The sequence below is a fragment of the Erinaceus europaeus genome, chromosome 20 (genome assembly GCF_950295315.1).
Source record: "Erinaceus europaeus chromosome 20, mEriEur2.1, whole genome shotgun sequence".
NCBI lineage: Eukaryota > Metazoa > Chordata > Mammalia > Eulipotyphla > Erinaceidae > Erinaceus > Erinaceus europaeus.
The window spans coordinates 3,933,731-3,959,958 of record NC_080181.1 but is presented as its reverse complement, the minus strand read 5'-3'; the positions used below and the strand labels follow the sequence as shown (position 1 = coordinate 3,959,958).

Genomic DNA, 26,228 nt, shown 5'->3' with positions numbered 1-26,228 from the left:
GTAGCAGACCCGGGAGAACACAGGTATGACCATGTGCAATGACTCAGGTTCAAACCCCTAGTCCCCACCCGCAATGGAAGGAATGCTGCGAGTGTCTCTCTTTATTTCTCCCTCTCTGTTTACCATATCCCTCTCAATGTCTCTCTGTCTCTATGGAAAAAAGAAAAAAATGACCACTAGGACTGGTGGATTTGTCATACAGGAACAGAGCCCCAGCTATGACTCTGGTGTCAATAAAAATTGGTAAATGAATAGATAAATAAGTAAGTAAATAGAAACAAAAGGCAGAAGAACAAGTAGGTGAACAGATAACCATCTTGTTGCAATAGTCTGTGGAGAGAGAAGGTGACAACAATGAGATATACATGTAAGTACTAATGATTTCTTGACTTCATTATGAATCAGTAGTGATGAAGGTTCAGCAAAAAAGAATGAACATGATCGTCAGAAATATTAACAATGTCTAGAATATGGGAGAGTTTAGATCTGATTTACATATTTCTGCTGTTACATTCAGTTTCAGACTTGGTCAGATATTGAAGGCTTGGATAAACAAGAATATATTCAGGAGTTGGAGAAATAGCTGACTTAGACCATGTGATGATTTGCCATATGCAAGACCCAGGTTCAAGTCTGGTCCCACCACACTAGAGGAAGATTCTGTGCTGTGGTCTCTTTCACTCTGTCTCCATCTCTTTTTGTCTCTATCTAAAAGCAGAAGTAATATTCAATGAGGGAAAACAAAGTGATGAAGTCATTTGCAGCTAGTTTAACAGCAGGTTTCTTTCTTTTTTTTTAAAGTCGTCATCATCAGGGCTCCATGGATCTGAGCTGACTTTTCTTTTTCCTAGACAAAGACAGACAGAGATTTTCCAACATCGCCTCTAGTGTGATGGGTGCTAGGCTCAAAAATGTGGCACTGTGACCATGGAATGCGAGCTGAGACTGACAGACTCCTGTGCTAAATATGAACAGACATGGGTCCTAGGTCAGATCGATGGAGCTTACAGTTAACAGCTTTTATATACTTTCCTCATATTTGGGAGCTACCCTCTGCCCTGACCCAGCTCTCTAGTCCTATTCCCAACTCTGACACCATATTCCCATCCATACTTAGCAGAGAAGCAATTACAGAAGACAGAACTTCCACCTTCTGCACCCCATAAATATCTGTGGTCCATACTCTCAGAGGGATAAAGAAAAGGGAAGTTTCCAAGAGAGGATGGGGTATATAGAACTCTGGTGGTGGGAATTGTACCCCTTTTATCCTACAATCTTATTAATCATTAAATAAGTAATTTAAAAAAAATGTGCCACAATTATGGCTAATCAGGTACACTGTCCAAGTGAATTATACTATCAGCTGATAGGAGAAGTGGCAAGAGGAAATGAGGGAATAGTAATAGGAGAGTCAGCTAATGTATAAAGCAACTTCTAACTGGAAGATCGAGCAGAGACTTACTTCTTCAAAGGTCTTTCTTAGATTAATTGTTGCTTTTTGTAAGTCAATATTAAAATACTCAGAGCTCCAACATACACACACACACACACACACACACACACACATACATACACATATACACACATACACACACACACACATTTCCTGGTCATACCTCACTGAGTGACTTGAACTGCCTGTGCAATAAATAAAAGCTATTAACTACAGATTATTTTTTCATTTGAGAATTGCCCTTCATATATTCTTTAATAATAGGAAAGTCAAATGTTCATAAAATTAAACAAGATATAAAAAATTTGATGTATAGTAACATTCATTATAAATTATATTCATTCAGTATAAATTATATATACACATATAAATACAATTGTCTTAGGGTTTAAGTCAATTGTAACAAATTTCCAAATAACTTGGAGTCCTACCTCATAGGACTCCTTATTTCCACTTTGCATAGTGCACTTCCTAACAAAGCCCCAACATTTAGATATGAACCAGGGCCCAAGAGACAGAGCACATGCACACATAAGTTAGAGTAAAACATATACCAAAAGCAAAAGTACACAATAGTTTGCAATGACCCAATAAGTATAGAAAACAAGTAGAAAGACCTAGAAAAAGACAACATGAAGTACTTATTCAAATAGTTTCTACTTAGATATTCTCCTCACCTACTTCCTATTTCACTTTCCTGAATCACTCTAAGGGTAAGCTTGTCAGATAAGGTAAAAAACTCCAAGAGCAGGCTAAGGGCAAGAAACCAGCACACTTTAATGATGACTGTTTTATTTTATTTTATTTTATTTTATTTTATTTTATTTTATTTTATTTTATTTTATTTTTTACTATCAGGCCACCTCATCACCCACACAGACATGATGGGCCTAGACCTCTAACAGATTCCTCTCTGCATTGTCACTGGTCATCTCCATCAGCAACAACATAACGGATCCCTTTGTGGCCCCAATAGGAAGTTGCTCTCAATGTGGGTCAACAATGGTAGGGACTGCCCCATTCTCTGAAGGGAGGTGGGCAGAGTACTCTACCACTCGAGGAAGATGGTCCAGAATGGGTGCAGCCTAAAACATTCCTAGCTATGACCACAGAATGTGAGCTCAGACCTATGGGGAGGCAGAGGTTACACAGGCTCCTACACTGAATATAGGCCACAGATCAAATCAGTGGGGTTTACAGTTAATGGTATTTATATACTTTTCCTATATTTGGGAGCTACTCTCTTACCTGATCTAGCTTTTTAGTCCTATGTCCAACCCTGACACCATCTCCGTAGATAATACCCTTGGACCACCTGCATGTTAGCTACTGGGCTCAGGCAAAAATTAGTAAAGTCATGGGCTCCTTGGAATATAACTAAAATAGTCCTACTAACATTTTCCAAAATGGAGACCCTTAAATCTCATCTGCTATATTCTTGCCTTTAGGTTTCAGATTATTAAGGATTATTAAGCAATTTGTTCTGCTTTATACCTTAATGCTTTTTCAGACACCAAGTTGCAAATGCTACCATGACGCCAACTTGACTTCCTCAGGCAGACAACCCCACCAATGTTCCCTGGAACACCATCTCTCCAGAGCCCTGCCCCCTAGGGAAAGAGAGAGACAGGCTGGGAGGATGGATCGACCAGTCAATGCCAATGTTCAGCATGGAAGCAATTACAGAAGTCAGACCTTCCACCTTCTGCACTCCATAAAGAACCTGGGCCCATACTCCCAGAAGGATAAAGAATAGGAAAGCTTCCAGAAGAGTGGATGGGATATGGAACTCTGATGGTAGGAAATGTGTGGAGCTTTACCCCTCTTATCCTATGGTTTTGTTGATATTTTCTATTTTTATTCTATATAATATATATGATAAATACAATTGACAGTATCCTTATTTTTGGTGAGATGTATCATTCATTAATTTCCTTAGCAACAAAAAGTACCATGTGGCAGTGAGTCAATGATCTCAAAAGACAGTTTCCAGAAGTTATACTATATTCAACTACTATCTTTAAATAGCTGAAAGTTTGTCATACATAAGTAGCTTATTCTTCCTATAAAAAATTCAGAGATACAACAATCCAAGTATTACAGAAAAGTGAGAGGTAGAATTATTTTGTCTAAAAGAAACACTCTAAGGATACAGTGTTGCTCAGTGGTTGAGCTGACTATCTCAAGAGGGTATATCAGTATTCTGTAAAGAAAGTTCAAGAATTAGCTAAATGATCATTATGTAAAGATAGTTTTCATTTCCAAGGGCTTGTTCAATACGATGGCCTAAATGCTTTTGTTCCTAATCTTTAGATCTTTGATTCTATAAATTGGAATTTAAGGAATACTTAAAAGTTTTTTTTTAAACATGATTCTTTTTTTAAATTTTTTAAAATATTTATTTTATTTATTTATTCCCTTTTGTTGCCCTTGTTGTTTTTTTATTGTTGTAGTTATTATTGTTGTTGTCATCGTTGCTGGATAGAACAGAGAGAAATGGAGAGAGGAGGGGAAGACAGGGAGGAGGAGAGAAAGATAGACACCTGCAGACCTGCTTCACCGCCTGTGAAGCGACTCCCCTGCAGGTGGGGTAAAAGTTTTTTTTTAATTTATCATATTTTATTTATTATTATTTATTTATTCATTCCCTTTTGTTGCCCTTGTTGTTTTATTGTTATAGTTATTGTTATTGGGTAGGAGAGAGGAGGGGAAGACAGAAAAGGGGAGATAAAGACAGATGCCTACAGACCTGCTTCACCACTTGTGAAGTGGCTACCCTGCAGGTGGGGAGCTGGGAGCTTGAACTGGGATCCTTCTGCCAGTCCTTGTGCTTTGTGCCACGTGCACTTGACCTGTTGCACTACATCCCGACTCCCAATTTATCATATTTTAGTAACAGAAGAGGGGATTGGTGGTGGTTCATCTTATTGAATGTACATGTCACCATGCATGAAAACCTAGCTTCAAGCCCTCTGTCCCCACCTACACAGGGAAGCTTCATGAGTGGTGAAACAGTGCTGCAGGTGTCTCTCCTTCAAATGACTAAATAAATTTTTTTAAAAATAGGTTGTTTAATTACAGATTACTAACCAAAGAAAGCTAGAAAAATTGAGAGTGTAAAGAGTAGGTTGGAGGTTATAAATAACATATACATGTATATAGTAGACTTGACATTTACTAGACAAAAAAATGTGCAAATAAAATATTTTTTCTGTTTGTTGTTCTGAGCCAAAATATGGGAAAGAGTAGAGACAGAGATTGAATATCCATAAGAGGAAAAAATTTGGGAAATTAAAGATTGTACAATATGATGACATACCAAATTTAGGAAATAAAAATGTGTTATTGTCAAATAAAACATAGTTAATTTGGTGAGAACATTAATGTATTAAAACATTTTTAGGGGAGTCGGGCTGTAGAGCTGTGGGTTAAGCTCACGTGGTGCAAAGTGCAAAGACAGGCGTGAGGATCCTGGTTTGAGCCCCCGGCTCCCCACCTGCAGGGGAGTCGCTTCACAGATGGTGAAGCAGGTCTGCAGGTGTCTGTCTTTCTCTCCCCCACTATGTCTTCCCCTCCTCTCTCCATTTCTCTCTGTCCTATCCAGCAACTACAACAACAATAAAACAACAAGGGCTACAAAAGGGAATAAATATTTTAAAAAAATTTTATGTAGTACAAGCTACCAAAACCCAAACTTTTTATATTTCATCAAAGGAGTTTTATTTTACTTTTTTCAGTAAAACAATGGACATGATTATAAAATGCTCTTTTTAACAACTTCGATGATTCCATTTTGCTTTGATAAAATCTTGTTTTAAATATAGTGCTTAATAAGATAGGTATACTGTTTTCTTCTTAGCCAATATAGAAGAGGAAAGATACTTGTATTTTTTAGTTTAAGGAAACATGTTACTAATCTAATAAATAACTTACTTCGCTCAGTAACTTCCAACACATTGAAAACATGTCTTTTTAATGGGGGAATTAATGGTTTATACTATAGTCTTTAATACATAGGTATAATCTTTCATCTCCCCTTGATAGGTATCTAGGAGACACATCAATGCCCCTTTATCCTATCCTTTGTCCTCCTTCCCCAGAGTCCTTTGTTTTGTTGTAATATACCACACCCTATCTGAATGTCACTTTGTTTTCCTTTACTGTTTTCTATTCTTACATACCACCTATAAGTGAAATCATTCAGTATTGATCTTTTTCTAGCTTGTCTCATTCAACATAATACCCTCAAATTCTGGCCAAGATATTGCTAAGGAGATGATCTCATCATTTTTAACAGCAGGTCAGTCTTTGCAGATAGGTGTTTTTGTTTTCCCTTGGGTAGATCCTAAGGAGAGAGATTGCTGGGTCATAAGGGAGGTCTGTTTCTAGTGATTTGATGAATCTCTAGGCTTTTTTTTTTTTTCATAAAGAATGGACCAACTTACATTCCCACCAGAAATGCAGGAGAATCCCTTTGCCCCACTGCCTCTCCAATACTTGGTGTTTCTGTCTTTTCTCATGTATGACATTCTTGCAGGTATAAAGTGTTATCCCACTGTTGTTTTTATTTGCATTTCCCTGACCAGTGACACTGAAGTTTTTTCATATGTCTGTTATCATACTGGATCTATTCTTTGGAGAAGATTCTATACATGTCTCCCACATGCCCATATCATTTATCAGTGGGCTTGATTGTCTTTTTATTGTTGAATTTGTTGAGTTATTTGTATATTCTGGTATATTATCAGTCCTTTGTCTAATGTATGACACATAAAGATCTCCCACTTTGTGGGGGAGTGTCTCTCTGTTATGGTGGTTATTCTTTTTGCTCTCATACCTCTAGGACTCTGAATCTGACTCTCATTAGTTGCAAGTTTTGCATTTATTTATTTATTATCCAGGGTTGTCACTGGGGCTCGGTGACTGCGCTATGAATTCACTAATCCTGGTGGCCATTTTTTTCCCATTTTAATGGATAGGACAGAGAGAAATTGAGGGGGGTGGAGAGAGACACCTGCAAGCTTGCTTCACTGCTTCCAGTGGAACTGGGGCTCGAACCAGGATCCTTGCCCTGTTGTTGCGCTTTGTTCTATGTGCGCATGACCCAGCGCACCACCACCAGACCCTGAACAGTTTAATTTAACATCATTGCAATGGATACTTTTTAACATTTACTTAACCTTTCAGATAAACATAACAAATAAAACTCACTAAATTCAGTTGACACCATCTTGCCTGCTGCCAAGAAGACATTAGATTGCCTTCTGATTAACTGCATGCTAATACCATCTGCCCAGACAATATGTGTCAAGTTGGGTTCCAGGACGGAGGTAGGCTCCATATCATCATGCCATCCTGGGGGACCAATACACTGTGCACATACATAATTTCAAAATGATCACAGTGGAGGCATAAACCATTTCTCCTTCTCAACTGCAGTAAGCTAGTCAGGTTTAATATCATCAGGGCAAATGTTTTCTACAGTGCTTCTGTTTTCATTTTTTTCTTTTAAAGTTCTTAGGTAGCACTAGCTGGCAGTGATGAAATTCTGTGCTATTTACTATCCTGCCACCAAGAAGAAGGAGAGTGTTTGTATAAGCTTATCAATGGCATGCAGTATCTGTTCAATAGTATATCATCCTCTTGGCTGATGGAACAAACTATCACCTTCAAGTAAAATAGATTTAATGCAGCAGAGGAGAAAGGGGCCAAAGTAGAGGACAGATAACTTTCTATAGATAAAGCAAATGAACTTATATCAGAATCATTTGAAAGTAACTAAGAAGAAAGCAACTAGATATCATTATGTAACAAGGAGGTCATTGTAGTTTCAGAACTACAAAGGGATGACCTCACATGTCTTGCCTTCACATTGTCAGATATAAGAAGCAGACTTCTTCTTTCACTAACTATATCTATGTGTCCTGGGGCATGTAGTACAATTCTCTTGCATCTCATCCTAGCTTAGAACAAAAAGGATACTACTTGTCCATATTAAACACAATCTCCAAAGCATTGTTTTTCCCAAGTCACTTTTAATTTTAAGGTTTATAATTTTAATTAGTATTTTTTCTTAGTTTAGAAAATATATATCTAGATAAACATACCAAAATATTATTCTTATGTTTCAGTTTTGATATTAGTATAAAAGAAGACTGAGATATTGAAAAATATATGCTGTCACTGGGGAGTGCAAAAATATGGCTATTTCTGGACCAGGCAGTGGCACACATTTAATCCCACACATTACCATGCATGAGTAACAGGGTTAGAGTCCCTTCTCTGCACTTCCAGTGGGCAGTTTTCATGAGTGATGAAATTGGTCTGCAGGTGTTTCTCTCTGTGTGTCTATTTCCCCCTTCCCTTTCAGTTTGTTCTATCTTTCCTACCAAATAAAAGTAAAAATAAAATAAAGGAACAAAATTATCCACCAGGAGCAGTGGATTTGTTGTGCAAGCACTGGGCCCCAGCAACAACCTTGTTGGGAAAAAAAAAAGAATGAAAGAGAAAGAAAAGAAATGAAAAATACTGCTATTTCAAAAGTTTTCAAGCCAAATCATCATATATTAATAAGCCTAATATTGGATACTTTCTGGCCTATTCTTATAAAAAAGGCTAATAATTAATACTCGTCTGACATTCTTCACAAGTACAATTGCCTTTATCTCAGACTACTCTATCCTAGAAACCCACTTGTAATAGCTATTATTATCAGTTTCTCTGTTAAATATTTTTAATGTATTAGAATTATTAGTCACATTCCAAAAGGAGTATGATGATTAAGAAGCCCATTGACAAGGATATTCTGCATAAAAGAGAAAGTTAATTTAAACTCCTTTGCCTTTACTTTTGTTTTATTTAAACCTGGAGATTGAATGAAAAGCAATTTGTAGAAAGTCCAGAAATGTCAGTAAACTTGTATATAATTCAAAGAAGATAAATCCGAAGCCATGACGTTTCCTCCCAATTGATATTTCTATCCCTACTTAGGAGATGATATACCCTGGAAGGGCGATTTTTAAAAAAAATTATTTATAAAAAGGAAACATTGACAAAACCATAGACCATTTAAAAGAAAGCAATAAAGCTACTCTCTTCCCTGATCCAGCTTTCTAGCCCCTTTTCCAGTCATGACATCATCTCCTCAGACAATAACTTGGGTCTACCTGCTCAAAAAAAAAAGTATAGTCATGGGGCCTTTGGAATACGACTAAAATAGGTCTACTAGCTATCTATAAAACAGAGACCCCCAACTCTTCATCTGCAATATTTCAACCTTTAGGTTCATGATTAGTCAACAATTTGTTTGACTTTATATGTTAACTCTTTTTTCAGCCATCAGGTTTTAGGTGCTAAGATGATGACAACCCGACTTCCCTGGGCAGAGGACCCCACCAATGTGTCCTGGAGCTCCGATTCCCCAGAACCCTTCCCCACTAGGGAAAGAGAGAGGCAGGCTGGGAGTGTGGATAGACCTGTCAATGCCAATGTTCAGCGGGGAAGCAATTACAGAAGTCAGACCTTCCACTTTCTGCATCCCACAATGACCTTGGGTCCATGCTCCCAGAGGGATAAAGAATAGGAAAGTTATCAGGGGAGGGGATGGGATACGGAGTTCTGGTGGTGGGAACTGTGTGGAGTTGTACCCCTCTTATCCTATGGGTTTTGTTAGTGTTTTCTTTTTATAAATAAAACTTAAAAAAAAGAAAGCAATAACATACCTTTTGGAATAGTAGAGGTTGAAATGTTGATGCATGCTGTTACATGTGTGTGTATCTGTGTATATGCATAGCTAGTTCATAGCAATTATGATTCCTCCCCAAACAACTTCACACCTTATATTATGAAGAGTTTAGACTTCACTGAAATTAATTTCATATTGAAAAATTATGTGTATTGATTTTCAGTGCTTTTGTTTTTAAGCTCAGCTAATAGTTTAGATCATCGTTCTTTCACTGTCACAGTATCTGAAAGGATGATATAAATATTCTCTCTTACATTTCTAATAATAATTTCTCTACCAGTAGTCAACTCAGTATGCCAAGTAGGCACTATAATTAACTTCATAGACAAAAGTACAAAGACAAAGAAAACTAAAGACAATATACCTAATAGGAAAACAGTATATACTAAATGTATTCCCTAGTAATAATAGAATAGGAATTATTTCACCAGAATAATTCAATAAGTTATGAAGATGAAGGTGAGAGAAAGCATTAGAGTAATTAACTTTGATAGTGGATACTTTCAAGAATGTAATGACCTTTATTATAACCAAATCTCTACACCAGAGATCTATTAAACTTAAAAAAAATCACTGATTTATATATAAATATTATACATTAAAAACAGAATTACAAAAATTCCTTATTAAAAATTATTACAAAAATTATTACAAAATTCCTTGTAATATTCAGAAATCTCCTGTGTTTTCAGCTGGGTTTATTTATTTATTTATTTTTAAGGTTTTATTTATTTAGTAATGAGAAAGATAGGAGAGAGAACGAATCAGACATCACTCTGGTATATATGCTACAGAGGATTGAACTCAGGACCTCATGCTTCAGAGTCCAATGCTTTATCCACTGTGCCACCTCCTGGATCATCTGGGTTTATTATATTTAAACAGCTACTTACCTCCAAAGTCTGCCTCAAGAATCCTGTTTTCCAGAATGTTATCTTATTCCATGGAAAGTGAAGCAGCCCATTCATTCCCTTATGTACTGGAAACCTAGCACCTCACATTAAATGAAGTAGTTTCATTTTCCCACAACCACAGTATAATATCTCCTGTGGAGTGGCTGTTTATCATGGAGGATCATGTTGTGGTAGTATAAAAAAAGACTATTTTGGAGTGGTATTTTGGACTACCACTCTCTGCTCTGGCTTTCTCAGCTAAAAAACAAGGACACCAATTATTTTAAACTATAAATATATTATTGTCCATAGCATATAAGACTAGAAAAAGCATGCCAAAATTCCATTTTAATTGGATATTCTTTTAATTTCATTTTGCAGCTCGACTTTCATCCCTTTCAACTAACATGTGACTTTAAGAGGAGTATTCCACTGAGAAGATAAGGGACTCGAGGTTGCCAGGGAGGGAGGTGATATGGCATAGGAGGAAGAACATATCGGATGAATATTTAAGACTATTTCTGCTTTAAGCAATAATATTTTTGACTACCAAGGATTCAACTTTCAATGTTTTTAAAATTATTATTAACTTTTTCATGTTGTCACAGATACCTCTATCAACATTTTATATAAGTATCATCCAATCTTTCATGTCTATTCTTAAACTTGCTTTGTTTTATGGAAATAATGGTGCTCAATATGTATTAATGATAAATAAATAAAATATTTTATGTGAATATTCTGAAGTTAAACATTATATGCATTGCTTACATTTATATTTAAATATATCTCATTCATTTATGTCTGTACACAAGAATTTCAAAGATTTTGAGGACAAATTCAGAGTACTACCATTCTGGTTTTGAAGACTAATTCATCACAATAGTTCAAGTTACACAGATAGCACTTAATAACATAATACAACTCTTAGTTAAATCTATTCAAACTGCAACTACTACTGTGCAAATGTTTAAGTCAAACCAATAAGTAATTTCTAGACATTGTTAAATTAAAACAAAAAGTTTTAACATAAATTTTTAGCATTAAGATAGTATTAATTCAAAGAATACCTTCTCTGAGGTGGATACTCACTTTCTGAGCACTTAACATAGTCCTTGTCTAAGTACTTTATGATACTGATTTATATATAAAATGTTTCAGTGCTAACAGTATTTTAAGGGTTCCCCCCTGATGAAAAGTATGAATTATAAAACAAATTCTAAGTGAACGGAGGATATTTCATGAAGATGACTTTGCATATGTTTCCTATATGATGTATGTGGTAGACATCTTACCTGAAAGACATCCAGCAACCAAAAGGAACAGAGCCAGTTTCCAACAGGAACCCATCCTTGGCAACTAGGATTTCATCCACCCAGTTTGTTTAGCAGCTCTGAGGTGTTTTCATGAAAGAATGCTCTGTTGAGATAGAGAATAGTTTTGAAAATTTAGAAAACAAAACAAACAAAAGATTGAGCAAACAGAAACTAGCTCTAGGTCATGTGGCTGTGCACGTAGTAAAGCGCACACACCAGAGTGGGCAAGGACCCAGGTTCAAGCCCCTGGTATCCACCTGCAGGGGGAAGCTAAGCTTTCTGAGTGGTGATGTAGGGTTGCAGGTGTCTCTCTGTCTCTCTCTTTCCCTCCCCTCTCAATTTCTGCCTCTATCCAACAATAAATAAAATTGTATAAATCATTATAAAAAAAACCACTTGAAAGTCTCATAATAAACTGATTAATAATTTTAGTGCAAAGGTCAGATTAATATATTCTTGAATATGGACAGCAATAATAAAATGTCCATTGGAATTCATTATTGTACAGCACAAGAACTCCAGAGAAGTGATGGAATTCCCTATTTGAGTTATTTGTAATGAAGACTCCCTTACAGATAATAAAAACATCAGATTCTAATGGGGATGATTTGTTCTCACAGGAAAAGCATAATAGCTATATTTATTACATTAGACAAATTATTGGACTAGAAAAATAGGGTAGAAGAATCCATTACATTAATATATACTCCCCCGGTCTAGAACATAACTAATGATCAGATAATCAAGTGATTTTACACATTGTGCCTGGAGCTCATCTAAACCTCTCTCCACAGGGAATTTTTCTTATTTAATTATTAATATCAACTGCCTTTGTTTATAAATCCTATTATTATCTGTGCTATGCTGGATTTCCCTATTTTGGTGAGTTATTTCTCTCAGTACTTTTGCTGGTTGGAGCCCAAGAGAAATAAATATTTTTAAGAATATTTAACATATTTGCCTTTTAATATTTTATAACAATAGGCCTCAGAGTCATTAATATCATTTGAATTCCTTTGTTTTTCCTGAAAGATATGATTAACATAAAAATGTAGCACAATACTTCCCATACGAGTTCAACAAATGTTCATCAAGAATGTCTATAATAAACAAGTAACTTCTGAGTTTCCACATGCCATTTAGCAGTTTTCATCTTGCCCCAAAGTGATCAAGTTTGGAAATAATTGTAGTTTGTGAATGATGTTTAAGTACCAATTGTTTCTTGGCAACTAGTTCTTCCCTATAGCCTTAGCACTTCAGATTATGTGAATTTTTTAGGAAGACATGCACACCCAAAGGAGGAAATCTCATACACGTGATTCTTCAACTTGAATAATGTTAATTTGCTAATACTTGTTTTTATCAGCTAAGTCTTTACGTTTATGTCAATGTAGAAGCAGTCATTTTTGAAGATGGTTAAAATAAGAGTAACTGTGTTCTTTGGTCATGTTTCAATTGGGTTTTAATGAATTACTTAAAATTTAGCCTATTCCTTAGACAAGTAGCATTTTGAATGATTATCTTCATCTGGCAGTTGATAATCACAGGGCAAAATTGCACTTAAACAATGTCTTGTTAATGACACATGGCTAAACTGGGAATTGTAGATTATTCCAAAATAATGTTAGAACAGCCAATAGCAACCCCTTCAGGAATCAAATGCATCTTCGCTCTTCATTTTCATTAAACCTTTTGCCTGAAATATTCACATTCTCTAAAGACAAGGAAAATAGGACTCATTAATAAGGACAGAAAAATAAATAAAAGCTACAAACAAAACAGGGGACATGGCTCATATGGTACAAATGTTTTTGTAAAATATTAGGCAGTTTCTTGTAGAAATTTTACTAACAATGTGACAAAAATTAATTTTTTAATTTTTTAATTTTATTCATTTTTATAGATTTAATAATAAATGACAAGATCATAGGATAAGAAGAGTATAATTCCACATAATTCCCACTACCAAAATTCTGTATTCCATCCCTCCCCTTAAGAGCTTTCCTATTCTTTATCCCTCTAGGAGGATGGACCCAGGATCATTTTGGAGTGCAGATGATAGGGGTCTGGCTTCTGTAATTGCTTCTCCATTGAACATGGGCACTGGCAGGTGGATCCATATTCCCAGCCTGCCCTATCTTTCCCTAGTGGGGCAGGGCTCTGGGGAGGCAGAACTCCAGGACACACTGTTGAGATTGGTGACAAGAATTTCTTTCTTTCTTTCTTTTTTTTAACCTCCAGGGTTATTATTGCTGGGGCTCGGTGCGTGCACTAGTATCACTCCTGGAGGCCATTTTTTCCCGCTTTGTTGCCCTTGTTGGCATCATTATTGCTATTATCATTGCTGTTGTTGTTGGATAGGACAGAGAGAAACTGAGAGAGGAGGGGAGACTGAGAGGGGGCAGAGAAAGATAGACACCTGCAGACCCGCTTCACCGCCTATGAAGCGACTCCCCTGCAGTTGGGGAGCCCGGGGCTTGAACCGGGATCCTCCTGCCGGTCCTTGCGCTTTGCCCCATGTACGCTTAACCCGCTGCCCTACCGCCCGACCCCCGGTGACAAGAATTTCTAATAGTTGTCCAGTATATGGTTGGGAAAAGAGTTATAGAGAAATCACAATTAAAAAGAGAGAGCCTACTAGAACATGTGGTGTCTGTCTTCAAACATCAAATTGTAATGCAAGTGTACCACATTGATTGTTTTTAATACTATGACTGCCAACATGCAGTGCAATCAGCAGGGTCTCACAAGGAAAATGAAAATACCTAAATTCTTTGAAAAGCCACGTCCCTGACAAACTGCCTATCTCTGCTTCTTCAGTCTTTGTCAGGGGAACACAGCCTTTTCCACACTTCCAGTTGAAAGTGATCTGATTTTGCTAAGTTCTTCAAAGCTTTGCAGATTTAAAAAAAATCTGAAAAACCAAAATGTTCATTATAGTTCTACAATGCTTCTGTTTATCAAATAAATGGACTGGAAGGGCTGCTTGGTGGCACATCCAGTTAAGTGCACATGTTACCATGTACAAGGACTGAGTTCAACTACAAGGGGAGCTTCATAAGCGGAGCAGTGGGGCAATGCTGCAGGTGCTTCTCACTTCTGCTCTTTCTCTCTTCCTCCTCTCAATTTCTCTCTGTCTATATTCAATGAATAAATAAACAAATAAGTATTTAAAAAGCAATAAATGATTTGGAAAATAATAATTTTCCATTTCTCATTTCAGAATCAAGTATTCAAAATGGTTCACAAAGTTAGCAAGTAAAAGTAAGTTGCTAGACAATATGGCTTGCAATTAATTATACTCTTAATCACCAAGTAATTCTGAAAGTGCGGAAAATCTACCAGGACTTTAAGGCTCTATGCCCATTAGGGAAAGCACTCCCCATGACAGGAGTCTTAAAAGTCTAGCATTTTTCTAGTTTCCATCAAATGAGTAAAATGCTTATCATAATCACAATCAAGATGCAGAACTGTTCCATAATCACAGACTTTCATGCTACCCTTTAAAGACTTCTTCCTCCATCTAATTTCCAGAAATACTAGCCTCTTTTTAATCACTATTATAACATTATTTCACGAGTTAGAGAAATAGATCATTGAGTTGGTGACTGAGATTTGTTTATCACTCAGCATACTTTCCCTTGAGGTTCATTTAAGTTGTTAAATGTGTTACTAAAGTGCAGTCGATGGTCTGGATTTATTTTTTAAAATTGAACGCATTGCTATGCTTCTGTAGCACTGTGTGTAACAACAATGATTTCATCTTCTGATTTAAACTATGTCATCATGAGGTATGAAGCTTATTTTCTTTGTTTACTTTTCAGGCACCTAATAGTATAAATAGCATAGCTACACACTTAATAAATGATTATATTCGATATACTTTCCATCGAATTGTTAACAAAACAAACAATAACAAAAGCCTCAATGCCAAACATGCATTCTATATTGCTGTAACTCTCAGGCAATGCATTTCTTTATCTTGTGTCTCAAAAACTCAGCACATTTAATCACCATTAGTTTTTGAGCATTTCTCTGTGCTATGCATACACTTTCAGATTTTCCCAGTAAAGAAGCATCTGACACTAAAGACATTTTGCTTATGTAATTTGTTTTTTCCTAACTTTAATGAAGTTAGACCAATTCAATCAAGGGCAAAGCATGCTGAGGAAGAGTTTTTAGGGGACATGCTCACTTTTCTCAGCTGAATTAGAATAAATAACCTGTAACCAAGACAAATTCTTTAGTTTTGAGTATACTATGTGCTATCTAGTCACATTTAGTCAAAGGCAAAGTAGTAAGAGTTTGAAATATACCAATGGTAGGAAGGAGTGGGGACATGGAACTCTGGTGGTGGGAATAGTTCGGAGTTGTTCTTGTTTTCTTGTAATTTTGTAAACAGATATTAAATCACTAATTAAAAGTTAAGATATTTATATCACTGGATTAGTTACCATAACAGATCAAACTTTTATATTATTAAGCTTAGTTGATGATTAGACTATTGGGACAGTAGATGAAAAAAAATGATAGCAGGTATGGAACAAACTTTTCTGTTGAATACGTTTCCCACAAAGTTTTAGAAAGCACTTCTACTAAAGTGACTAAATCATAGGAGATACATCATGATTTGGAGAAAATAGGTTTAAATCTCTGCTAATTGTGCGATACTTACAAAATTTCCAGCCACTTTCACACAGGTGTCTAACACGTAAATGAAAGATAAAATGGTAACATTGCATACATTATAATTATAATTAAGTGAGATAAATTGTACAAGCTATCAGTATAGTCAGTACTTAATAAATGTTTCTCCTAATCTAACTTTGTGTTTCCCACTTAATATTTAAGTATAAAGGAACAGCTCATTATTTATAGAGATTATAGTGTTATTTAGGCCAGGATCTCAAAAGCAATATATAATACCACTATAATTTGGGCCATAAGGGAAAATTAAAAAAAAAAAAACTTGTCTCTACTTCAAATGTAGTGTTTCAGTTTAATGATAATCCATACTGCTCTTTGAATTCTATGAAATGATATGTTATAAACATTCATATAAAATGATGTTATAAACATTCTCATGATAACGTTTAAATTCCAATGGGCAACATAAAACTGTATGTCATTTTGCAATGAACTATTACATTGTGATACAATTTAATTTCAAACTTATTAGTTTAAAATGTATGACCATTGAGGCCTTACCTAGTGTTGAGTACCAATGATCTATGGATAAAACTGATATAGCTGAATATTCTCTCATTGTATGTACTGTGGGGCAGGAGGAGCAATGAGAGACATTTCAGCTCTAAAGTGTGTGCAAGAAGGATATTGACAGGGTTTTAAAAAAAAACAACAAAACTATTCATGTGACAATTTCCCTGTAAGTAAGCACATCTGAGAGTTTGACTTGACGTGGGTAAGGTCAAAGAGAAGCATGGTAACCAGTCATCCTGCCATTCAGCTGGTTAGGCTTGTTGCCTGGGCCAATCACCAGTCACCCAGAACACCTCCAAAGAATTAGCTCACAGTAATCTGGGTTTACCTGCTTTATGGAGGAGGAGATCTATACCTCTGAAAATAAGATACATGACTTCCTGGGCATCAGGAAATTTTAGACACATTAATATTTTCTTTACAAATTATGTTTGCGACTATGCATTTCTGAAGCTAATTTCATTTGAATACTTTTAGAACAAAATGAAGTGTTCTTAGCAACAAGGGGGCAAAGTGAAATGGTCACTCTGTTAACATCTCAATGTGAAGGTAATGCAAAGCAGCTTTTGTTGCAGACACAGTGCACTAGCTGTTCTAAAATAGTTATAGTGGTTTAAATGCTAGTAATTTTCCTAGCCACTTTCCACTTGACTTACTTGAATATATTTTTTAAACTGCCATACTGAATGATACTAATGGTGCAACAAATTGACTGTATTATAGGAATGTATCTATTATTTTTATGGGTGTATTTAATTGTATGTTTTTCTTTAGATTTCTAATTAAAACTGGGAGTAAAAGTGATGTCTTTGTGTTTAAGCCTGCATTTTCAGACTTAAGCATTCCTCATAATTAGCACTACTATACAGATAGTTCAAAAAGATATAATGCTAACATATTAAAATGAGTTGGATGTCCTATTATTAATACAGACCCTTTTCAGGAGGGAAAACACAACAAATAAGTAAACAAACTATTATGTGTGGGGTATGTGCTACTTCTCTTTCATTCTCAAATTTCCTGACATTAAAAACTAAATGTCGGGGGTCGGGCGGTGGCGCAGTGAGTAAAGCGCATGTGGCGCATGTGGCGCAAAGCGCATGGACCGGCATAAGCATCCCGGTTCGAGCCCCCGGCTCCCCACCTGCAGGGGAGTCGCTTCACAGGCGGTGAAGCAGGTCTGCAGGTGTCTATCTTTCTCTCCCCTTCTCTGTCTTCCCCTCCTCTCTCCATTTCACTCTGTCCTATCCAACAACGAATTGCGTCAACAAGGGCAATAATAATAACCACAACGAAGCTACAACAAGGGCAACAGAAGGGGGGAAAAATGGCCTCCAGGAGCAGTGGATTCATGGTACAGGCACCGAGCCCAGCAATAACCCTGGAGGAGGAAAAAATAATAATAATAAAAAATTTTAAAAAAACACTAAATGTCAGATGATTGTATGATAAAAGGTGTCATGACTGCAATGGGGATTATTAGTTCTACTGTTTCTAATATGACATCAAATACTGCATATTTTAAGTAATGGCTCGAGAATTTTCTACAAAGTATAAGAAGTAAAATTCCATAGACTCATGCAGACTGGTGTGACAATTCACCAAATAACAATCCCTAACTGTTTGTACTCAGTACTAGGCAGTCACTAATTAGAGGGTGTTCTCAGAGTCTCAAAGGGCAATTCTGCACTTCAAATTTTCAATGGAAAATCGTATTTGACATTTAATTTAAAACCCAAGACACCATAATATGAAATATTCTAGGCCATTAATGATAAAACATTAGGGTATCCTTCCATCCTTCTTTCCTGAAACTGATTCTGGTATTTCCCAGAAGGCCATGCCATTACCACAACATCGCACCCATGGGGTCCTATATGCCTAATACATGCAGAATCTCAACATTGCTCCTACATGTTTAGTTGCACACCTCTAAGAGCTGCTTGCCAGTATAAAATCCAGAATAGTATGGATCTTTGAGGTATTAAGCTAGGAATTGATTCTATTTTATTGTTCCATCATGGTAGTGGTAGTGTTACATTTATGTTTAATGAGAATGAAATGACAGACAATTTAAAAATTAAGAAAGGAGCTATTTCTTTGTAACTATCATCTACTATACCAACTGGGAGTTAAATTTTTGCTTTGATTTCCTTAAGTGAATTCGTTTTATGGTTTTGATATAGTTTAAATAAGGTCTTCAAAAATGAGACATAGTGGGATCAACATTGCATTATCACATAAGTATGAATCATTTAGGGTTTTTCTTGACCTTTATAGGCGAGTTTCTATGCAAATAAGAGCACAGAACTCTTTGAATCCTTTTGAAAATTCTCTATTAATTAAGACTATGTCAAATTAGATTTGTAAAATGGGAATCATATCTTCCCAAGCAGCATGATTAAGAACCCTTCTCAATTTCTCTCTGTCTCTATTTATCCAGAAACTAATGTATAAATAAGTAAATAAATAAATATTAAAAAGAAAATATGACATGAATTTTACATTTCCAGCATGGTAAGGATGAAACTATACATTTTTATTTGCTTGGTAATAATTAATATTTATAAATCTAATCCCTTAAAAATTTGAGAAAGAATACTGGTATTTACAGTTATAAATTCATGACTTGTTACCAGTTCCAAAGAGTTACTTATGATTTGAAGTTTATACTATCTATTCAAATTGTACTCCTAGATAACAGAAAACAGAATATGCTGATAAGCATCATGGTTACCTGGATAAATGTCAGTTTGCCATCCCAAGACTGAAAAAATTATAAAGTATCACTCAGTTAAACTCTTACTAATAAAATTAATTTCCGCATGTTCACTGTCTTACTGTTAGTCTGTCACATGTGTGCACTCTCCCTTGTCCCCATACAATATTTGATTAAAAACTCACTTTACTTAGGATTATGCAGAATAGTCTGGACAACCAAAATTTTGAAGGTCCTCTATCATTGATCTTTTATAATACCAAAGGAGGAGGTAATGAATTTAACATGTGGTTCATATAAACAGTGTGAGCTGTGCAATTCTAAGGCTGACTTTGAATTTTCCAATCTAATCTTCCTCCACCAGACTGAACATATTCTCAAGTCCTACTGTATCTTTCTTATGTTTGTCAACCACGCCACTGTTACAATGATAACCTAGCTTACCTATCATTCTCTCCTGCTGATACAATGAGAGACACCTGTAACACCGCTTCACCACTTGTGAAGCACCTCCCCCCCTTACATGTGGGGCCAGGAGTTTCAACTTGGGTCGTTGCCCTTGGTAATGTGTGCGCTCAACGGAGTATAGTACCTCCCAACCCCCATGTATAGTATTTCCACGAGAACATATTTCAGTATGTTCTGTTCTAACGGAGCATAGTTACTCAAGGCAGGTCAGGGAATTAGCAGATCTGAAACACAATTTGGGGATCATTTTCAGAAAAAAAAGATAAATATGCAATAATTAGATTAAAAGTAAACATTTACATGGCCAGAGGAAAATGCAAATGAAAACACATCAAAATAGGGTCTAAAGACTACAAAATAAACAAAATCCAGGAACATGACATGATGCTTTTGTCAAATACAGGATATAATTCATAGGCGTAACATCATTATTTGAAGGTGATAGGTGCAATTCAAGGATTGGAAGGTATCGAGTAGGTATAGTTTTTATTGTATATGCTGGTAGCTTCTTGAAAGGTATGAAATGTTAGTAAGAAGCCACACAGGAAAACTTAAGGGTCAGGGACATCAGCTGCGCTGAATAAATGTTAGAAAGATTATAATCCTAGTGGAGAAATCACAGGGCAAAGCAGTCATAAGGTAAAGCACAATCAATAGATAAACAGTGAGCAGGAGAGGCATTTAACTTGAAAGCAAACAATCAGCTATTTCAGACATAGCAGTCTTCCCGTGGGAGGCAGGTGGCTTTACTCCCAGTTAAAAGGGCAATGGGTCTCAGGAGACATTTACGATGTTAACTGGTTTACAATGAGCACATAGGTAATTGGGTACTTTGTGTTCTTTGTTCACAGGCTTAATTCAAAATGCACATCCTGATAGTTTAATCAGACCCAATTGTGGAAATGGCACAAGGGCTTCTGTGACTAAAACATGAGAGTTATTTTTTTTTAAGATTGAAAAGAAAATCTCTAGCAGTGGTGTGTTTCTTTATTGGTGGCTGAATTTTACAACTTTGAGATTCCTGCAGCATCAAGCCCACTTTGGAATGGGAATAATTCCATTATGATGATATATAGGTGTCAGTAGTGAAGAAACAATATTAAACGTAGGTTCACACCTTACCATATTGCCACATCCTTGTAGGCATTATATAGTAGGAGCATTGGTTTGCCTTAATAATAATAAAACTTAATAATAGTAAAACTTAATAATAGTGATAGCTCAGCGAATCAATGACTAAGACTTGAGTCGGTCTGCTGATGTGCCTAACTTGTTGATCAGTTTTAACTCAGGGATATATAACCACCACACCTGCCCCAAACGACACCTGGATCACCTTTGCTGAGACCACAAGCAATTCAGAAACCTCATTTCTTTGAGCTACTCTTACATAAAACATTTCATCTTTGTGTAACACCAGATCCGGACTTTTCTGCTTTCAGATTTCAGTAAAATGCATGATTTCTGAAATGAAGTCATCTAATGAATCGAATGAGATATTTATGAGTAGTTCTAAGAATCAAGGAGACCACATAGCAGCAAGCTGGCCATGGTAGCTACAGTTCAATATATAGATCGGTGGGAAAGGCTTTATTTTGAAGTATTTGAAGAAAAGTCACACTATTTCTTCTATATCTATCTATCTGCCTGCCTGCCTGCCTGCCTGCCTGCCTGCTTGCCTGCCTGCCTGCCTAATCAAGTCACTGGCCATAAGAGCCAGAAACCTTACTGATTACTAGTAGACAATGTAGTCTTACAGTTAGTTGTCTACATCTGAAATTATCTGTTTTACTTGTTAATGCAATGAGCTCAGGTGAAATCAGTCTAATTATTACTAATGCTAGTTGTACTTAAAAAAAAAATAAGACAATATAGTGTAACATTTAAAAGTTCTGTTTTAGGGGCCAAAAGATGGTGCACCTGGTAGAGCACACATTTTACCAAGTGTTTGTGTTGTGACCCCAACAGGAATTTGGGACAATTAGCATATGAATGGCATCAGCCTGAGATGGAGCATGTTCACAAGGGAATGTGGGTGCAGGGACTATGTAAGCAAAGTCTTGCAGCAGCTCACTCTCTTGACAGCATTACCTTCATCAAGGTGCTATCCAGGGTGGTGGTGGGGGGGCGGTGGATGGGATGGGACAGTCTTTTGGTGGTGGGAATAGTGTTTATGTACACTCCTATTAATCTGTAGTCATGTAAATCACTATTTAATTAATGAGAGGGGAAAAATTGATTGTATGTCTCAAACTTTTTAAAGCACATACCAAGTCTTTTTAATACAGAGGTTGAGTCTTTGATAGGTTGACTATTTTCTTAATTAGACTTCTCCCCTCCTGTTTACAGTGGTTTTTATGAATAAACATATATTTTGTTTAACCTTAAATGGAGCCACATAATGTTTACAACATGTCTGGACTCAGCTTCAAGTCCATTGGCACCACATAAGTGTCATACAAAAGGAAAAATTCATGAGTACTGGATGTTTTTAGGTGTTTCTTCTCTCTGTTTCTATCTCTTTGGTCATCTTTTGTGGGGATTCACTGCTTTGGGCTGACTTTTTCAGATAGAAAGAACAAGACAGAGAGTCAGAGGAAGAGTTTCCTTTAATACAGTGGACAGACCTGAACCTTGGTCACTAGCATGGCAAAGCAGTACAATAGCTAAGTGAGCTATCTTGCCAGCTGCTTACCATCTATTTGAACAAGGAGGCAGACTGGAATAAATGTGGGTTTTATAGAGAGTGGGGAAGGCCTGGGGACCTCTAAGGTGGGTGCACTTTCTAGCAAAGCCTCAGAACCTAGATATAGACCAGGGTCCATGAGATAGGGTATGTGTACAAATGTATCTGTAAGTTATGGGAAAATACAGACCTTAAAGCAAAAGTGCACAATAATTTGCAGTGACTCAATAAGTACAGCAAGCAAGTAGAAAGACCTAAAAAAGACAGCAGAAAGTACCTAATGAAATAGTTTCTATTTAGAGCTAGATACCATCCTCACCTACTTCATTTCTCCCAGTCACTCCAAGGATAGCCTGTCAGACAAAGTAAGGACTACATAAACTGGATAAGGACAAGAGAACAGTATACTTTAAGGATGGCTCTTTTGGTTACTACGGGGCCACCCCATCATCCGGGGCCCTAGTCAGGGAATCCTGGGATTCCCACACAGACATGATAGGTCTAAACCTGCAATAGATTCCTCTCTCTTCTGTTACTGGTCATCTCCATCAGGAACAACATAGTATACCCCTTTCTGGGCCCCTATATGACCTTGACCCCTATAAAGATCAATAATGGTAGGGACTGCCTCATTCTCTGAAGGGAGGTTGGGCCAACATACTCTACCACTCAACGAAGATAGGTTCTGAAATTAGTGCCAAGAAGAAAAAAAAAGTTTCTGGTGCCTGAGGCACCAAAGGGCCCATATTCAGTCTCCAGCACCACCATAAACTAGAGCTGAGAAGTGCTCTGGTAAGAAAAGAAAGGGGGTGCAAAGAGAAGAATAAAAAAGTTCTTCCAGGAGCAGTGGAATCATGCAGATGCAGAACCCCAAGGACAAAACTGGTAGTAAAAGAAAAAGAAAGAGGAGAGGACAGAAGAGGGGAAGGGAGGGGAGGGCAGGGGAGGGAGAGAATCCTGCTTTAATACAATTAAAATACAATTATTCTTCTTTCTTTTCTCATGAAAATTTTCTAGATATGACTATTTATTTGAATATGTATAAAAATTTACAGAAAGGATATATAACTTGTAGTGTAGATCCGTATTATCCTGTAATCTTGCGAATCTTTATTAAATCACCAATAATAAGGAAAGCATGATTTTTAAAATCTTTGTTACACTTAATCTTTGAATAATAATTTTAGTGTAATGAAAACAGAAAATCAACTGAAGCAACTTGAAAAAGTAGTTGATAGCATTATGAAATTTTAAATGATCCATTTAAAATTTAAAAGAACTTATTTTTCTTAATGAAATTCTTTAGAGAACTTTTTGCTACTAGAAGCATCATTTTCTCACTTCTTTAAACTCCTTTCAGGCACATGGGAAGAAAAATTTCCTAAAACATCATCACTTGTCTCAGCAGTGTACTAGAATAGTCCTTAGCATATTGGAAAGTAATGTTTAATATATTATTCTCCAGTCTTGTTATTAAACTAACCTCTAAGGTTCGAAATTTCAAGTCAGATGGCATTCTCTCAGTTACTGGAAAACTTAACAATTTAGTAAAAATAACAACTCACTTTAAACATCTCCTAGTTCCCTAATTACAGGGCCCCAGAGATAACTCACCTCATATTAAATAAATACTGTTAGGCATGTGGTGCTAGGCTGTGTGTGTGTGTAATATATATGTGCTATATGTAATATGCTAGACAGTACAGTTCAGTGCTGTGATGTCTTTCCTTTGTGTTTCTTTTTGTATATCTTTCTCTTTCTCCATAAGAAACTAATACTTTCCCCAGGCAATGACTTAGTGTTGGCAACATACATGAGCAAGGTCAGGTTCATTCACGGTGATGCATAAAACTTCCCCTCATAATAACATCTGTAATTTAATAGAAGATGGTGTTTTGAATAACTTAGTTCTGTAAAAATTTGCTATTATGGGACATGGTGAGCAGCCATAAAAGTTTTCCTGAAAATATAGTTGATTTTTATAAAATAAGGCCATATCATAATGAATATGTAGCAGATATTTTCTTTTTTTTTAATTTTTTGTATTTATTTATTTATTTTCCCTTTTGTTGCCCTTGTTTAACATTGTTGTAGTTACTATTGTTGTTATTGATGTCGTTGTTATTGGATAGGAGAGAGAGAAATGGAGAGAGTAGGGGAAGACAGAGAGGAGGAGAGAAAGACAGACACCTGCAGACCTGCTTCACCACTTGTGAAGCAACTCCCCTGCAGGTGAGGAGCCGGGGGCTCGAACCGGGATCCTTACACCAGCCCTTGCGCTTTGCGCCACGTGTGCTTAACCCACTGTGCCACCACCGACTCCCAGCAGATGCTTTCTATATGTTTTCTTTTCAAAGAACATTTGAACTTATTGTTTAAGCAGACAAATTATTATTATTATTATTATTTATTTTTTACTGCTACCAGTGTTATCATCGGGGCTTGGTGCCAGTACTACAAACCTACCACTCTCTATAACCATCTTTTCTTCTCTTTTCTTTTTTCTTTCTATTTTGTAGGGTAAGAGAGAGAGATATTGAGAGGATAGGGGGAGAAAAAGAGAGAGACAGAGAGAGAGAGAAAGAGACCTGCCAGCCTGCTTCACTGCTCATGAAGAGTCCCTCCTGCAAGTTATAATCTCCTCATCTGCTACTCCAATTCTTCAGACAAATCAAGAATTGAAGTTCTTCATACTGTCTGTTTTCTCAAGGGTGGTTCCCCATGAAGTGGACCAAGTTTATGATCTCATACATGAAAGTCTCACCTAAGACCATAGTCTAGTCTTTCTCTGCATTATACAAGCTCTAAATTCTGACTATCAAGAAGATGATCACTGAGAGAAAATTAAGGTAAAGAGATAGCAAACATTTCTACATATTGAGAGTGTTCCTCATTCTTCTTTGTAACAGAATTTTAATGAACATCTTCCTCACATAGTTCTCCTTAGTCATTCTAGTGGCAAATGCTAGAAGAAGAACTCATTCTAGTATGGAGTCATCTATTTTTGTGTAAATATTTTGACTGTGTGTGCAAATACATATATTGCTAGGCAGCGGTGTACAACTCGGTAGAACATATATGTGACAGTGCACAAGGACCCCAATTCCCACCCACAGTATAGGAAGTTTCACAAATTGTGCAGCAGTGTTACAGGTCTCTCTCTCTCTCTCTCTGTCTCTCTTTCTCTCTCTCTGTCCCTCCCTCTTTATCTCACCTACCTTCTAAATTTAGTTGTTTCTATTAAAAATAAATACACAAAATAAATGTTTTCAAAAGAGATGAGTGGAGAAGAAATGAAGATGAGGAATAATGCTTTATTGAAAGTAGTTATTTAAAGGAGATAAAATATACTTAGTTATTAATTTCTTCTGCCATTTAGATTTTTATAAGCTACTTAAAAGTTTAAAAAAATATTTGGACTGGGCTGTAGTGCACCAGGGTAAGTGTATAAATTATGATGCTCAAGGATTTAGGTTTGAACCCTGCTTCCTGCCTGCAGGGGGGACGCTTCATAAGTGGTGAAGCAGGTGTCTGAAGGTGTCTCTCTTTCTTTTCTGCTCTCTATCTCCCTCATCTCCTTTCCATTTCTATCTTTCATATCTAATAAGAAAAAATGAAATAAAAAGAAAAAGTGGCTTCCAGAGGCACTGGATTTGTAGTGTCAGCAACAATCTCCAGTCATAACCCCGGTGAAAGAGTAAATTAAAACACTCTCTTTACATTTATTGA

General features: G+C 36.4%; 1 protein-coding gene across 3 annotated transcripts in view; it reads right to left on the bottom strand.

Moving 5' to 3' along the window:
- The window catches only part of CNTN5 (contactin 5), a 906,057-nt gene that overhangs the window by 558,080 nt on the left and 321,749 nt on the right, over window positions 1-26,228 (bottom strand). For all 3 annotated transcript variants that reach the window (XM_060179715.1, XM_060179713.1, XM_060179714.1), the window contains one exon: window positions 11,386-11,509. In XM_060179715.1, coding sequence (XP_060035698.1) covers window positions 11,386-11,440 — 55 coding nt within the window. In that variant the 5' untranslated portion in view covers window positions 11,441-11,509. The remainder of the gene's footprint in view (window positions 1-11,385; window positions 11,510-26,228) is intronic.